Source organism: Triturus cristatus, chromosome 6 (genome assembly GCF_964204655.1).
Source record: "Triturus cristatus chromosome 6, aTriCri1.1, whole genome shotgun sequence".
NCBI lineage: Eukaryota > Metazoa > Chordata > Amphibia > Caudata > Salamandridae > Triturus > Triturus cristatus.
Window position 1 is genome coordinate 498756126 of NC_140589.1, and position 16908 is coordinate 498773033.

General features: G+C 53.0%; 1 protein-coding gene across 1 annotated transcript in view; it reads right to left on the reverse strand.

The window, feature by feature from the left end:
* The window catches only part of LMBRD1 (LMBR1 domain containing 1), a 701604-nt gene that overhangs the window by 587747 nt on the left and 96949 nt on the right, over positions 1 to 16908 (reverse strand). Inside the window, exon 2 of the mRNA XM_085610906.1 lies at positions 4043 to 4219. Within this exon, the coding sequence (XP_085467032.1) occupies positions 4043 to 4219 (177 nt within the window). The remainder of the gene's footprint in view (positions 1 to 4042; positions 4220 to 16908) is intronic.

Here is a 16908-nt window from a genome sequence, read left to right on the forward strand (position 1 = left end):
AAAAAATAAAAAAATAAAAAGTTAACCATTCTGTGCCTCTGCCGGTCTCTGAATACACGTCTGGGTTGGGTGACAGCTGAGCATTGTGCATTCTCTCCACAGTTGCATACAAAGGAAGCTGAAGGGATCCAGGAATACCCCCGAGCTATAGTGAGAGGGGGGAGCTGACACATGCACCTGAATAGAGCTGTGACTGCCCCCACACAAAGAGCTGCATACTCCTGTATAGTGCATCTAGAGCCAGGGAAGGAAGGGCCGGGACCTTGTGAGGATCAAAGGTCTCATTGAAGTTTGCCTACTTCAAAGATTAAAATGGGTACAAGTACTCGGCCTCTGACACCATGTAATCGGTTCGCTTGTGGGTCCTGAGGAGACTCTGCCAAGAAGAGGATCTAGTAGAGACTGCAGATTTGCTAACTGCTTTGACGTGTTGGCCTGCTGATTGTTGTGCTGCCAGGAGGAACTGACATTTTGTAACTTGCTCTGCTGTGTTGGCCTGCTGCCTTGTGCCTGCCACTGAAAAGGACTGAACTTAATCTCAACAACCTTTCAAATCTTAAGTAATACCAAGGGCTTGCTGGCTTGCTCCCTGTTCATGAAGTCTCAGGGCCATCAAAGGCTGCACCTGCCTACCACTGCTGTAGGAATCTGCAACCCGTGAGTCCGGCAGCTGAAATCTTTGACCAACATCTGCGTGTGCCTGATTGCCAGCGTTGTTTTGTGAAGGATCGAGCGCCTTGCTTTATTAAGGACCGAGCATTCTGTTTTGCTAAGGATCAGCGTGTGACTGATCACCAGCATGTTTTGTGAAAGATCGAGCGCTTTGCTTTATTAAGGACAAAGCATTCTGTTTTGCTAAGTATCAGCGCGTGCCTGATCGCCAGCATGTTTTGCGAAAGATAGAGCGCTTTGCTTTATAAGGGACCGAGCACTTCGTTTTGTTAAGGAATTGGCGCTTCATGTCCACCTCGTGCTGCAAGACAGTGGGTGCCGAGCAAGCTCGCATTACTGTTTGCAGACGCTTTGCCTGGGCAACTTGGTGTTCACCGACAAAGTCAGGGTCACCTCAGCAGGCTTTTGGGAAATGGAAACCCACACTGTTTCCTCAACAGCCGTTTGCCACAACCTTGAGGTGAGAGGCCCATCTGAAACAGAGATCACCGCCTCTGTGTTCCTTTTCTTGCCATCGGACCTCCGAGTCTGTCTAGACTATGCCAGGACAGACCAGCACAGTCCATTGCCACACCGTCTTCTGGCCCAGAACAAAAGGTACTGTGTTGTGAATCGGACCTGCGAGGTCCCCGTGGCTGACCTGCACGCTCACAGGCGGCGGAGTTTTTTTGTATACCCCGTTCCTGAGGGACCTGTGCAAAATGTTCGTCTAGTGCCTCTTTGAGCACTGTTTTGGCACCAGCATGACAAATAAATAACTATTGACATTCCCTCCTCACATTTGAGCCGTTGCACTCCCCGCCCCCAATCTAGCGTGGCCGCCAATAACCTTAAGATTGAGAATAAGTTCTAATTGAATTTTTATTGTTTTGTTTTATATAGTAAAGAATACATAATTTTTGTACTTCAGTGTGGAGTCTTTTTGTGATGTTGTCACAGTGTTACTGTACCTTTAGTGTGCACAAACACTTTACACATTGCCTCAAAGGTTAAGCCGGACTGCTCTGCACCAAGCTACCAGAGGGTGAGCACAGGCTGATTCAAGTGTGTAGTTTACTTACCCTGACTAGGATTGTGGCCCCTACTTGGACAGGGTGCATACCCCTGCCAAATAGAGGCCCAATTTCTGACAGCCAATGAATAATTACTGAAATCCGGGAAGTACTCCCACTGAGTCATTATTGGAAGCTGGAGACCCCCAGCCTAAGGAATTTCTAGGATTTGAACATAAAAATAATACAGAAACATACAAAAACAAGTATACACCAAACAAATGCCCAAATATTGAAACATTTTGTTTAATTCATAATCAAATATATAAAAAGTTTTCATTATTTCAATTTTGCTTCTTAAATGTATATACTTTCTAATTACAATGTATTAATTTTAACATTATTTAATTTTGCAACAGTAGCAGACCCCTCGAGTAGGCCCCGCGGAACCCCCGTGGGATGCTGCTCTATTGTGCACTCCTTGCACACAGGGAAGGATATGGTGTGGGCATATCTGGGCTATATGCCACACTAGCAGGTTACATTATCCACTCTGTGAACATGGTGGACAACGAGACTTGACCCTCAATTTCATGAAGAAGACTGGGAAACCATATTGGCAGACTACAATAAAGGGTTTACGGAATTTTGCCTCAAATATAGCTTTTTGAAGATCCTTCACCTATGGCATAGGTCACCTGTGAATTTTTTTAAAGCTAAACTTTGCATCAACACCCAGTGCTGGAGATGTAGGGAACATGACAGCGCTATTGTGCATATCCTGCGGGATTGTAAGCAGCTCGATGGATACTGGCCCCAGGTATGGGATTGTTTGAAATTTGAACACTGCACACCCATCGTTCAGACTGCCCGGCTGGTGTTGTTGTATATCTCAGAACTACCTACTTTTACCCCCCATAAAAACAAATGGTTAACTACTGCACGGGGCATTGCAAAATTGGGTATCCACTGTCACTGGAAGACTACAGCAATTTATACATTCCACACTTCGTTAGAGAAGATAAACGAAGTGGTCGAATTTGAATAAATGTTTTGCTAGCTTAACGATGAAATGCTGATTTTTCAATAAATATGAGGATATTTTTTTCGAGGTGGAACCCTGAATACTGGGTGCTCATTCAATTTTTGTACAGCCATGCCTTAGGTTTATTACCTGTACTTTTCCCACACTTTGATGCCTAGGTTTTATAGGAAAATATGTTATATGAGCGTTTTCCTTTTTACTCCTTGCATCTTTACTCTAATAGTAAGGAGTGCATGAGGTTTAAGGAAAGACCTTATATCCCTGTCCCTTAAAAATCTTGGAAATTTCTAGACTGCTGGGTTGAAAAGGTTTTCACAGCATCACCTACTGGTTGAGGAAGGGGGGTTACCCAATGATCACAACGAAGATGGTTTCCCCTTGCCTTCATTTAACTCGATTGGTTTTGATGACACTTTATAATACTGATTTGTGCAGTATTTGTACTTGTTGTTGTAATTATGGATATGCTAATAAAGAAATGCAACACCCAAAAAACTGTGACGATGGGACCAATGGGCGGGGCTCTAAACTACTTTAAAGTAACAAAATGTCTCACAATAGACAGCGTATTCGTTGTCTTAGGCGAGACCCACTGCTTATTTTGAACCGGTGGTTGCCGGTGGGGGCCATCGGCATTCATTTTTGAGAACTGGGAACTTACTTTTCATTATCAGGAGCAAGAGAAGGAAAAATGCACAAACCATAAAAAGGAGGAAGAAAAGGGTGGGAAAACGTTACCCAGGGAGCAAACAGGAACCTCCAACAATGAGTTAAAGGGGCACAGTGTGCCTGGAACTGGATAAAAGAGGCCTCAGTTGAATTCAGAACTACGCAGCCTTGGTATCCGGCGCACTGTTATTTTGTAGCACCGGCCTTGGGCTGCTGAGCAGGGCTTTGGGCACCGGCACTCATTCTTCAAATTAAGCACTGGCGAGACCTCTTAATAAAATGTCTCGTAACAGACAGTGAATGGTGCCATAGGCGAGACCTAAAAGGTAACAACATTTCAGAAATAAATATTTTGTCACTTCCTTTTTCAAACACAATTACTAAGCTCTTGGAAACTGCATTGTCAGAGGGCAGTCAGATTTACAATTTTCAGTAAGCACAACACTATCTGTGCAGGCATATTTATGCATTTTTCTTCTCATGGTGAAATAAAACGCATATTTATTTCCTTCTGTGCCTTATCTTAAATTCTGTAATGCTTTTGCAAATTCATCTGGGAAACACAGGGAGCATTAACTTCCACTTATAGCAAGAAATAAGCAAGGCAAAAAGAAGAAGCAATCTCGTCAACAGGCAGTCAGGAATAGACTTAAGAATTCCCTACCTTAAATGTGCCATTTTGATTTTTCATAAACGAAACCAGAAATATGTCTACTGGAAGAAGGGCGGAGGTGATGAGTGCAATTGCCAGAGCAGAAATTGATGTAATAGTAGAAATAACTTCACTTTCTCGTTGACTTTGGTATTTGCGAATATATACCCAACAGAATGCCAGAATAGCCTGAAATGAGAAAAAGCTAATTTTAGTTTTGAAATTGATCAGCAGATCACCATCTCATTAACTGGTAGGTTCCAAAGACATCACAAAACTGTATACGTGCTAGAAAACAGTTGTCACATTACTTTGTAGCCTCAAGATTGTCATTTTAGCTACACTTACTAAATGTTCAAAAATGCTGTTAAGTATATCAAATCTCACATCATTGTAATCACCCAGTCGCAAAATTCTTCAGTTTGATTCATTTCTTCCATTTTGACAGCAGAAAAGCTAGTAAGAAATGTGAAAACTATAAAGCTACACAGGCGACTGGTTCTGAAGCAAAGAGCCAGTACCAATCAGAATCAACAGTTTGTGACCTTTAGTTATATCTATCACGCCTTAGTTGACTTCTTAAAATGACAGTTAATCAGTACCGGACCCAACAGGGCTACTTCTGAAAGCTAAGCGCTACTCAAAATGTCCCGTCTTTTAATGCTCCCTTAAAACTATTAAACATGTAGCGACAATAGACCTATGAAACATGAAGACCACTATAGTTTGAGTAAATAACTGCGAGGCTTATTAAGGTATGAGTACAGTTGACCCACATTCCAAGGGGCTCCTTGATAAAGTAAATGGAACAGTCAAAATTACTGCCATAATAATGTTAGTCATAAATACCAGCTTTTTTTTAAGTCGAGCCTGGGCAGCGCATGCGCTGCTCTGCGAGGCATGCTGTATTCGGGCAAGGACTTGAGGCTCCGCCTACTGTCCGCCCATATTTTTCATTGGCTTGTGTTATTGTCCACTGTAAACTGTGGCTGTTCATTGGTCAATAGGCTTAGTATCCCTCTTTAGTACCCCCATGTATCATTTTGTAACTTCCCATGGCGAAATCCCGTTACGTGTGTTGTTACTCAGTAGGCTTTAATTACACACTCCGAGTACTCAAATAGTTTTGTTCTGCCTGCTGTTGCAGGCAGGACAGGCTCACTCCTAACGTTTTTATTCTTTATTTTTATAGCACGGGTGCCGAACGCCTTTGCAATACAATAGTTCTCACATTTGTGAGAGTTTTAGCTATTGGCATTGTAAATGACATTGTCCTTTATTTATCTGTTTTAAAACACATAAATAAAAGGCATTGTCATTTACAATGCTAACAGCTCAAACTCTTGTAAATGCAAGACCTATTGCACTGCATATGCTTGTTCTACTTAGACAGTCCATCCACCATGCTTAATAGAAATTTAGGGCCAGATTTGCAAGGGGTTTGCCTGGGGCAAAGTCACACAAATTGACGCCAAGCAGTTCAAACTTTTGAAAGAGTATTTACTTTCAAGCGCAAAACTTATTTTGCGCTGTGAATGTGCCCTTTTCTTAGCGCGAACATCAGTTTGCACTGCTTTTCCCCATTTTCATTAAAGAGGGCATTACATGGGTGTACCATGGGTGGTTAGCACATGCCCCCATGGTCTATAAGATAGCCAGACTAAGCTTTGCATAAACAAATTCCTCATCAACAGAGGCGCTAACAAAGAGGTTTACATTTCTCCAAACATTTCACACAATGAATCTGTGTTGTCCTGTATAGCGCACTTACAATGAATGGAATGTTTAAGAATGGTCTAGGCATAGGATTATGTACTGAAAATGTATGCTTCAAGTACAAATCCTATTCTAGACAGCATGCACACATCTCTGTACCTGGATTCAAAATTTGCACGTGGCACTAATTAGCCTTTTATGCACCAACGAAGGGCGGGCAAAAACCAGGATAAATATGGTAATAAATATGCTGCATTCTGCCCCTTGCGCATTGCACCAACTCTGCTTGCTACATTGCATTAAAAACTAATAAATCTACTAGTATGCATACCTGGTCTGCCCAGCCTTAATCCTTGCACTCTTGGACAGTTGGTGGCAATTAAATAAAAAAAACAATCTTTCTGGGTCATGTCTTTCTCCTTACTTTATCCTACCTCTTCTACCTTAACACCCTTTCTCGGTCTCTACTGGTCTGTGTATCTACGTCCCATCTCTCAGTTCTACCTCACCTTTGTCTACCTCGAAGCTCTCAATATACCCAATATCGCTGACTCAACCTCATCTCCCTCACACTCTCTCATGACCCTGCCAGTCTCTCTATTACTCTATGTGCCTACATCTAGATCACTCTCAATCCCCCTTTACCTCAACTGTCCCCACCTCATTCCTCTCTGAACACCGCTCTTTTTCCATCTGGCACGCTGGATCTCTACTCCATCTACTTCACTTCTCACACAGCCTAACTTCTGTTTTTACCTCACCATTTCGCTCCTTGTCTGCGAGAAACCCTTTCAGATGGCCGCAGGGCAAGCAGGAGCTTCAAGGCACAACTGATGCCCAGGGGGCAGACTTACTATGGGTCAAGTACTACCGCTTTCCTCACTCGACTCCCATTGGTCGAGCGGTTTGAGCAGTTCAAGGCTTTTCAAGGGTGAGGTAGGTGTGAGGCATGCTCAGGCTCAAGAATCAAAGTACACACTAACAGCAATAAGATGAGTGTCCAGGCAAATACTGGATTTTACAAAAAAAGGGATATTTTAATGTGACCACACAAAGCACAGAACCAACGCACAAAATAATCCCTACAGCCTCTTAAGGCAGAACCCTATGTACCAACTAGTGGGGTTGATATTTCCCCACTCTATACTGGAGGCGACTCCCACATGCCACCCAAGCTAGTTCCCAGGCCGGTTGAGGACTCTGGAGGCCGCAGGCCGGCTGGGGGCTCTGGCTCCGGAGGCCGCAGGCCGGCTGGGGGCTCTGGCTCCGGAGGCCGCAGGCCGGCTGGGGGCTCTGGCTCCGGAGGCCGCAGGCCGGCTGGGGGCTCTGGCTCCGGAGGCCGCAGGCCGGCTGGGGGCTCTGGCTCCGGAGGCCGCAGGCCCGCTGGGGGCTCTGGCTCCGGAGGCCGCAGGCCCGCTGGGGGCTCTGGCTCCGGAGGCCGCAGGCCCGCTGGGGGCTCTGGCTCCGGAGGCCGCAGGCCCGCTGGGGGCTCTGGCTCCGGAGGCCGCAGGCCCGCTGGGGGCTCTGGCTCCGGAGGCCGCAGGCCCGCTGGGGGCTCTGGCTCCGGAGGCCGCAGGCCGGCTGGGGGCTCTGGCTCCGGAGGCCGCAGGCCGGCTGGGGGCTCTGGCTCCGGAGGCCGCAGGCCGGCTGGGGGCTCTGGCTCCGGAGGCCGCAGGCCGGCTGGGGGCTCTGGCTCCGGAGGCCGCAGGCCGGCTGGGGGCTCTGGCTCCGGAGGCCGCAGGCCGGCTGGGGGCTCTGGCTCCGGAGGCCGCAGGCCGGCTGGGGGCTCTGGCTCCGGAGGCAGCAGGCCGGCTGGGGGCTCTGGCTCCGGAGGCAGCAGGCCGGCTGGGGGCTCTGGCTCCGGAGGCAGCAGGCCGGCTGGGGACTCTGGCTCCGGAGGCAGCAGGCCGGCTGGGGACTCTGGCTCCGGAGGCAGCAGGCCGGCTGGGGACTCTGGCTCCGGAGGCAGCAGGCCGGCTGGGGACTCTGGCTCCGGAGGCAGCAGGCCGGCTGGGGACTCTGGCTCCGGAGGCAGCAGGCCGGCTGGGGACTCTGGCTCCGGAGGCAGCAGGCCGGCTGGGGACTCTGGCTCCGGAGGCAGCAGGCCGGCTGGGGACTCTGGCTCCGGAGGCAGCAGGCCGGCTGGGGACTCTGGCTCCGGAGGCAGCAGGCCGGCTGGGGACTCTGGCTCCGGAGGCAGCAGGCCGGCTGGGGACTCTGGCTCCGGAGGCAGCAGGCCGGCTGGGGACTCTGGCTCCGGAGGCAGCAGGCCGGCTGGGGACTCTGGCTCCGGAGGCAGCAGGCCGGCTGGGGACTCTGGCTCCGGAGGCAGCAGGCCGGCTGGGGACTCTGGCTCCGGAGGCAGCAGGCCGGCTGGGGACTCTGGCTCCGGAGGCAGCAGGCCGGCAGGGGACTCTGGCTCCGGAGGCAGCAGGCCGGCAGGGGACTCTGGCTCCGGAGGCAGCAGGCCGGCAGGGGACTCTGGCTCCGGAGGCAGCAGGCCGGCAGGGGACTCTGGCTCCGGAGGCAGCAGGCCGGCAGGGGACTCTGGCTCCGGAGGCAGCAGGCCGGCAGGGGACTCTGGCTCCGGAGGCAGCAGGCCGGCAGGGGACTCTGGCTCCGGAGGCAGCAGGCCGGCTGGGGACTCTGGCTCCGGAGGCAGCAGGCCGGCTGGGGACTCTGGCTCCGGAGGCAGCAGGCCGGCTGGGGACTCTGGCTCCGGAGGCAGCAGGCCGGCTGGGGACTCTGGCTCCGGAGGCAGCAGGCCGGCTGGGGACTCTGGCTCCGGAGGCAGCAGGCCGGCTGGGGACTCTGGCTCCGGAGGCAGCAGGCCGGCTGGGGACTCTGGCTCCGGAGGCAGCAGGCCGGCTGGGGACTCTGGCTCCGGAGGCAGCAGGCCGGCTGGGGACTCTGGCTCCGGAGGCAGCAGGCCGGCTGGGGACTCTGGCTCCGGAGGCAGCAGGCCGGCTGGGGACTCTGGCTCCGGAGGCAGCAGGCCGGCTGGGGACTCTGGCTCCGGAGGCAGCAGGCCGGCTGGGGACTCTGGCTCCGGAGGCAGCAGGCCGGCTGGGGACTCTGGCTCCGGAGGCAGCAGGCCGGCTGGGGACTCTGGCTCCGGAGGCAGCAGGCCGGCTGGGGACTCTGGCTCCGGAGGCAGCAGGCCGGCTGGGGACTCTGGCTCCGGAGGCAGCAGGCCGGCTGGGGACTCTGGCTCCGGAGGCAGCAGGCCGGCTGGGGACTCTGGCTCCGGAGGCAGCAGGCCGGCTGGGGACTCTGGCTCCGGAGGCAGCAGGCCGGCTGGGGACTCTGGCTCCGGAGGCAGCAGGCCGGCTGGGGACTCTGGCTCCGGAGGCAGCAGGCCGGCTGGGGACTCTGGCTCCGGAGGCAGCAGGCCGGCTGGGGACTCTGGCTCCGGAGGCAGCAGGCCGGCTGGGGACTCTGGCTCCGGAGGCAGCAGGCCGGCTGGGGACTCTGGCTCCGGAGGCAGCAGGCCGGCTGGGGACTCTGGCTCCGGAGGCAGCAGGCCGGCTGGGGACTCTGGCTCCGGAGGCAGCAGGCCGGCTGGGGACTCTGGCTCCGGAGGCAGCAGGCCGGCTGGGGACTCTGGCTCCGGAGGCAGCAGGCCGGCTGGGGACTCTGGCTCCGGAGGCAGCAGGCCGGCTGGGGACTCTGGCTCCGGAGGCAGCAGGCCGGCTGGGGACTCTGGCTCCGGAGGCAGCAGGCCGGCTGGGGACTCTGGCTCCGGAGGCAGCAGGCCGGCTGGGGACTCTGGCTCCGGAGGCAGCAGGCCGGCTGGGGACTCTGGCTCCGGAGGCAGCAGGCCGGCTGGGGACTCTGGCTCCGGAGGCAGCAGGCCGGCTGGGGACTCTGGCTCCGGAGGCAGCAGGCCGGCTGGGGACTCTGGCTCCGGAGGCAGCAGGCCGGCTGGGGACTCTGGCTCCGGAGGCAGCAGGCCGGCTGGGGACTCTGGCTCCGGAGGCAGCAGGCCGGCTGGGGACTCTGGCTCCGGAGGCAGCAGGCCGGCTGGGGACTCTGGCTCCGGAGGCAGCAGGCCGGCTGGGGACTCTGGCTCCGGAGGCAGCAGGCCGGCTGGGGACTCTGGCTCCGGAGGCAGCAGGCCGGCTGGGGACTCTGGCTCCGGAGGCAGCAGGCCGGCTGGGGACTCTGGCTCCGGAGGCAGCAGGCCGGCTGGGGACTCTGGCTCCGGAGGCAGCAGGCCGGCTGGGGACTCTGGCTCCGGAGGCAGCAGGCCGGCTGGGGACTCTGGCTCCGGAGGCAGCAGGCCGGCTGGGGACTCTGGCTCCGGAGGCAGCAGGCCGGCTGGGGACTCTGGCTCCGGAGGCAGCAGGCCGGCTGGGGACTCTGGCTCCGGAGGCAGCAGGCCGGCTGGGGACTCTGGCTCCGGAGGCAGCAGGCCGGCTGGGGACTCTGGCTCCGGAGGCAGCAGGCCGGCTGGGGACTCTGGCTCCGGAGGCAGCAGGCCGGCTGGGGACTCTGGCTCCGGAGGCAGCAGGCCGGCTGGGGACTCTGGCTCCGGAGGCAGCAGGCCGGCTGGGGACTCTGGCTCCGGAGGCAGCAGGCCGGCTGGGGACTCTGGCTCCGGAGGCAGCAGGCCGGCTGGGGACTCTGGCTCCGGAGGCAGCAGGCCGGCTGGGGACTCTGGCTCCGGAGGCAGCAGGCCGGCTGGGGACTCTGGCTCCGGAGGCAGCAGGCCGGCTGGGGACTCTGGCTCCGGAGGCAGCAGGCCGGCTGGGGACTCTGGCTCCGGAGGCAGCAGGCCGGCTGGGGACTCTGGCTCCGGAGGCAGCAGGCCGGCTGGGGACTCTGGCTCCGGAGGCAGCAGGCCGGCTGGGGACTCTGGCTCCGGAGGCAGCAGGCCGGCTGGGGACTCTGGCTCCGGAGGCAGCAGGCCGGCTGGGGACTCTGGCTCCGGAGGCAGCAGGCCGGCTGGGGACTCTGGCTCCGGAGGCAGCAGGCCGGCTGGGGACTCTGGCTCCGGAGGCAGCAGGCCGGCTGGGGACTCTGGCTCCGGAGGCAGCAGGCCGGCTGGGGACTCTGGCTCCGGAGGCAGCAGGCCGGCTGGGGACTCTGGCTCCGGAGGCAGCAGGCCGGCTGGGGACTCTGGCTCCGGAGGCAGCAGGCCGGCTGGGGACTCTGGCTCCGGAGGCAGCAGGCCGGCTGGGGACTCTGGCTCCGGAGGCAGCAGGCCGGCTGGGGACTCTGGCTCCGGAGGCAGCAGGCCGGCTGGGGACTCTGGCTCCGGAGGCAGCAGGCCGGCTGGGGACTCTGGCTCCGGAGGCAGCAGGCCGGCTGGGGACTCTGGCTCCGGAGGCAGCAGGCCGGCTGGGGACTCTGGCTCCGGAGGCAGCAGGCCGGCTGGGGACTCTGGCTCCGGAGGCAGCAGGCCGGCTGGGGACTCTGGCTCCGGAGGCAGCAGGCCGGCTGGGGACTCTGGCTCCGGAGGCAGCAGGCCGGCTGGGGACTCTGGCTCCGGAGGCAGCAGGCCGGCTGGGGACTCTGGCTCCGGAGGCAGCAGGCCGGCTGGGGACTCTGGCTCCGGAGGCAGCAGGCCGGCTGGGGACTCTGGCTCCGGAGGCAGCAGGCCGGCTGGGGACTCTGGCTCCGGAGGCAGCAGGCCGGCTGGGGACTCTGGCTCCGGAGGCAGCAGGCCGGCTGGGGACCCTGGCTCTGGAGGCAGCAGGCCGGCTGAGGACTCGGGCTCTGAAAGCAGCTGGTTCTGAAGGCGGCAGGCCGGCTGAGGACTATGGCACTGACTGCATCACACCGGCTGAGATCTCAGACGACACTGCAAGAAGGCAAGTTGGAGGCAGAGAGACACAAGGTTGACAGACTTTAAGCTCTGGGAATGGTAGTAGCTCATAAACGCTAGATTCCCTGTTGTCAGTAGTGACATTTTCACAGTTCACTGGAACATAAAAACACACTGAAGCTCTTTCTTTGAGATGGCTAAGAAAAGAGATCATCTTAAAGTCTCTGATGATCAGACTTCCTTTACCAATTGGCAGTTCAGATCTCTTAGGTAGAGGAAATAGGTCAGAGATTACTTGGGTCAGGGAAGGTTTTCTCAAATTCATCTGCATTACAAGGTGGTACAAATTCGTCAGAGCATACAATACAGATATTTCCTGACTTTTCAATATGTGGTGTGCTTGAGATGAGAGAGCAAAGGAGGGGTCAGGCTTTTGTTCCCTTCAGCGAGGGGATTGGCTTCAGTCCCAACAGTAAGATCAATAGTGTGGACTGAGTCACCGGATGTTGTCACATCAGGGATTATATGGGGCACTGGTTCAGCTTTTTTCTGTACGTCAATGGCCTGTATATGGAATACCTCTGGGGTAGAACTGACATCACTAGCAGGAAAAGAAAGCAGAGAGATATTTTGAGTTTTTCCTGGCATGTAGGAACACATCCCAGATGTAGCGGCCTAGATGTAATTTAGCACTAGAAGACAAAACATCATAGGAGTTAGAAAATTCAGAAATCAAAACAATACTTTCATTAAGTACACTTTGAGACAAGGTACCATGGCTATTCTGAGTGGTATCTGTCTGGTTAGCCAGGGTATTATGCACACATTCACTAGACCAGCTCTGAGGGGACCGAAAAAGAGAGCACAAGGTTTCATTCTTCACTTCTAAGGAGGCTATATATAGATGCAGAAAAGTAGTCTTGTACAGGGACTTTAGATTACCACTTCAACTCCAGGGTATAGTTTTTTTTAACAGGGTCTGAAAAAGTTTATTTTCTTGTTGCAATTCGGAATCTTAGATTTGATTATATCCTGTGACGACTGTAGATCAGTGGTAGGCTTGGAGACTTCATAACAAGCAACAGAGCTAAACCTTGGATCTTGTTCAAACTGGCAATTAGCTGCCCGTGCTCTCGTAGGTCATTTCTCTCTTTTGTTAAACTGATTATTGGGCACTTTGAATGTAGTATTAAACATTGACTCTTTAGTATTAGAGACTGTGATCTTTATTGGGTCACAAGACTGGGCTATAACATTCGAATATCTGCCGCTAACAAAGTTTGCAGAAATCTGTTTTCCTGGTCACTGGCTGACATCAGGCGAGGGTCAGGGTTACAGATGGAATGAAAATCTAACATAGAAGGATCAGCCAACCAGAGGGAATAATATTCAGCATGTAAAAGTCTGTTTTGTTCCATGAATCTACCTCTAGAGTCAAAGGACTTTCTAACAGACTGTAAGAAACGTTGCTGCCTTGGCAATGGATGTCTGCCAACATATGTAGACGTTTTGGATCTGATGCTACAAATCTTGACAAGAAATAACTGGGTGAGCTTTAAAAGATGATAGCTAACTGAATCCAAAGAAACATCACAAGTGACCCTGGAAATGTGGGTTGGTCAATCTGTCAGGACTGTCCAGGACACTGTCAAGGACTTGGGCAATGACTGGTGGCTGGGTAGAAAAAGTAAGCAGAAAGAGGAGTACAGCGCTGCCCAGGTTCACACAGGGAGTTAGAGGAGAAAAGGGATCCAAAGGGGAAACCTGCACAAGGGAGCAAGATAGTTAAGACTCAGAAAGGTCAGGCACTCAAGAGGCAATTTAGCATTTGGAATAACTAACAACCAGGACAGATGTGTAATCAAAATATATAATAACATTAACAATAAAGGGAATGTGGGGTAAAGCACTCAGGAGTGCCATAAGGTAAGATCCTCACCCGCAATTGCTGTTACAGATTCTGACTGCAAATAACCACATATAGGACATACATGCAAAGGCAGGGTCTGTGGTGCTGATACCTAAGGTGAAGTTATAAATGTAACCCAATGACAATGCTCGCAGTGAACAAGAAACACTACCTTGTTGTCAGCTGTGCCCACGGATCCTGGCGATCAAACAGAAACACACAAGGCGGTAAAGGGTGTAGAACTAAATACACAGCCACAATAGACAAGAATAGGGCAAGGAGGAGTGCTTAACAGGAAAGAAGGGAAAACAAAGGGCACACTTGGGCAGAAGGGAAGACACAAAACCTACAAGGATTTTGGAAGCCAAGACTGCAGTCCCCTGGTTGTCCCTCCGCGGAACTGACATTGGTGTAGGTGGGTCACGTGGGTTGTGACATCAACTGATCATATATTAGTCACGTGCTAGGGGCCTAGCCATAGTGTCTAGGGGTTTGGGATATATAAAACTGTAGCCCAACCAGGGTGCGCAGTGCTACTGAGTCTAAGAGGGCATTCCTGGGCTTGTTCAGACATGTGTCATGGCCCAGTGTCAGGTTTATCACAGGGTGGAGCAGTGGAAATACACAACCAGTCCTCAGCCCCACGACTGCCTAATGCAAAGGGCTTGGTCAAATATGTATTTTTGTGAAAATAAATCTTCTTGCAGCACATGTCCAGACTGGAGCAGAGTGGGTGTTTCCTGCCTTAGAGCAAGGCATCTAAAAGTCCAAGTCATAGGGGCCATGATTAGGGAAACCTGTGTAAAGGTCAAATAAGTGTGTCCGGTATGCCCAAGGGGGTTTCATGAAGCACATGACCAGTCTGGAGCAAGGAGGGTGTATTTCACCCTAGAGCAAGGCATCTAAAAAACTGCAAGTCATAGTGGCCTTGATGTGGGAAAACTGCGTAAAAGGTAGATAAGTACGTACAGCACACCCAAGGCAGATATGCCTTTTCTAGGGGAGTTGATACCACCACCCCAATTATGTTTGCGGTCCTGCTTGTTAATGCGTGCTTCAAATAATGACCTTAACAAATTCGCTTTTTTGTGTGTGTACTTTCACAGTAACAAACAGGTGATGCTAAGTGAAACCCAAAAACCCAACACCTACTTCTGCGCCCACCCCTCATTTAAGTGTGGCCTATGCATAATTAGCAAATATCCCCCCAACCCATGTATAAAAATGCCTCCCCAAGCCACGTCTACACACAAGCTGTCGCAGAAACAGCCACAAACCTTCTATCTTAATTTGGAGAACCTCTGGGACACCATCATCCAAAATGGAGAAAACCTCTGGGACACCATCATCCAAAATGGAGAAAACCAGCTCAACTGTTTCAGGCAAATAACTGGGGGGCCTGTTTTAAATCTACAATGTTTTTTGATAGGTATTTAAAACAGAATGGGTTTGTATGAATTGCGACTAATCCTGCACCGTATTGCTGGAGGTTTTGGGTGGCACACCCTCTTGTAACCATATGGCTTTTACAGCTCCTAGAAATCCATTTTCAGGTGATTTGTGGTTTTGTAAAAGGGTCAGATCCTACAAATATACTAAACAAATTACAAATAAAAAAACAATGCTTTCATGTACTCACCCAAATTGCGTCCTATGTGTGTGGTCACTGTGGTTTTATGTTCAGGATCCTGGGCCATGCAGTGGTCTAGGCTGGGGGCCTGGTGCGGTCTTGTCCTCTGTTTAACATTTCCTCCCACAGAGCCCGCTTTACATATGTGGTGCCCAGGGGTGTTGAAGGGAGCGTGATGATAGGTCCTCGGGGGTCCCCATGTCCAAGCATCCTATTAATTCCCTAGAGCCCTCTTCAGCCATGCAGTGCCTTGCGCTGGGTGCCTGGTGCTTCCTTGTCCTATTTGGGGAACGCAGTCCTCTGCCTGGCCACTCCTCCCCCCTAGAACCCTCTTCACCCATGTGGTGCTCTAGGTTGGGGCCTGTTGCTGCCTTTTTCTGGGTGTGGAGCGCTTTCCTCTGCCTGGATATTCTTCCCTAGAGCCCTGCTTCAGCCTGGTGGTGGCCTGTGGGACTGCGGGCCGCCTGTTGCCTTGTCGTGGGTGGGGACCTATGTCCCCGAAATGTTGATTAAGGCCCCCAGAGCCTGCTTAACCCATGCGGTGCTCTGGGGGGCTGTGGGCTGCATGCATGAAGGCAGGTCCTCTGGGACTGCTGTCCCCTGCGTGCTAGTTCTTCCACAGAGGCCGCTTCAACCTTACGGTATTTTGGAGGCTGTGGACCGCAGGTCCTCGTTGGGGACCTGATGTCCCCAGCAGGCCGATTCCATCCCAGAGCCCCAGGCTCTGTGGACCTTGTAAATGTAGAACCGCAGTACCCAGGTGTCCTATACCTACCGCCCAGAGACCGCTGCAGCCATGCGGTGCTCTGGAGACTGTGGTAGGGTGCTGGTGTGGCATCTAACCCTCCTGGCCCCCGGCGTTGACGAAGCTAGAGGGTAAATGGCTTCAGGCCGGACTTCCTCATACTCTGCAATGGCAGACCTCACCCTCATGACATCGGTGTTGTGGGACACCGACGTCATGGGGGCTGTGACGGCTTTTGCCTAGGACTAGGATGTCTGGCTCCGAGGCCATTCACTGGAGGTTCCAAGCATCTCCGGGGAAACCTTGAGGCTGAGCTTGTATTACAGCCCCGGGTCAAGTTAGCAGCCCAGGGGCTCTGCTAGCACAGCATCTTCAGTGTTTCCTTATTGTCTGTGGATTTTATTGTATCAGCTCGGGCTGCGTTAGCAACCCCGTGGTTCTGCTAAACCGGCAGGTGGCTGGGAATGGTGTTTGGTGGCGGCTGTGTTTGTATTACAGCCCCAGGGCAGCGTTAGCAACCCGGGGGCTCTACTAACGCTGCCCCGAGGCTGTAAATCAAATGGAAGCAACAAAAAATCTGTACATTGCTGACCATAAAGTGCACACAATGTAAATAGGGCCGTGGGTTACTGTTTTCTAAGAGACATCCTTTTGTTACTTCCAGTTTATAAGTTAAAATCCTAACATAGAACCATGAACTATTAAAGGGCATCAAAGAACAGCATGCACACTGCATAATATAGATATGAGCATAGATTAATGTTGCAAAAAGGGTCTTTCGGGTACAAATCCTTTCTTATTAGTAAAGAGAATCCCCCAAATTGGGTGGTGTGTTTTAAATTCTGAGTTTGTGCCTCTCCAGACCAAGCACTTTTTAATTATAACGTCTAACAGTAGGGATGACAGGTGTCTACTACATCTTGTAGTCCTCTGGCTTATGTAACATTTCCTATACGCTGATTTAAACACCTATGCTTGTTTTTCTCTAAGTAATGTGTGTGATGCACAGCACTCCGACACTCTACAATGCCATGAGTGGCGCTATAGAACTAGTGATCACGATATAACATCAAAGCGGCCGTACGGCCGCAAAAGTGAAAGTAATTGC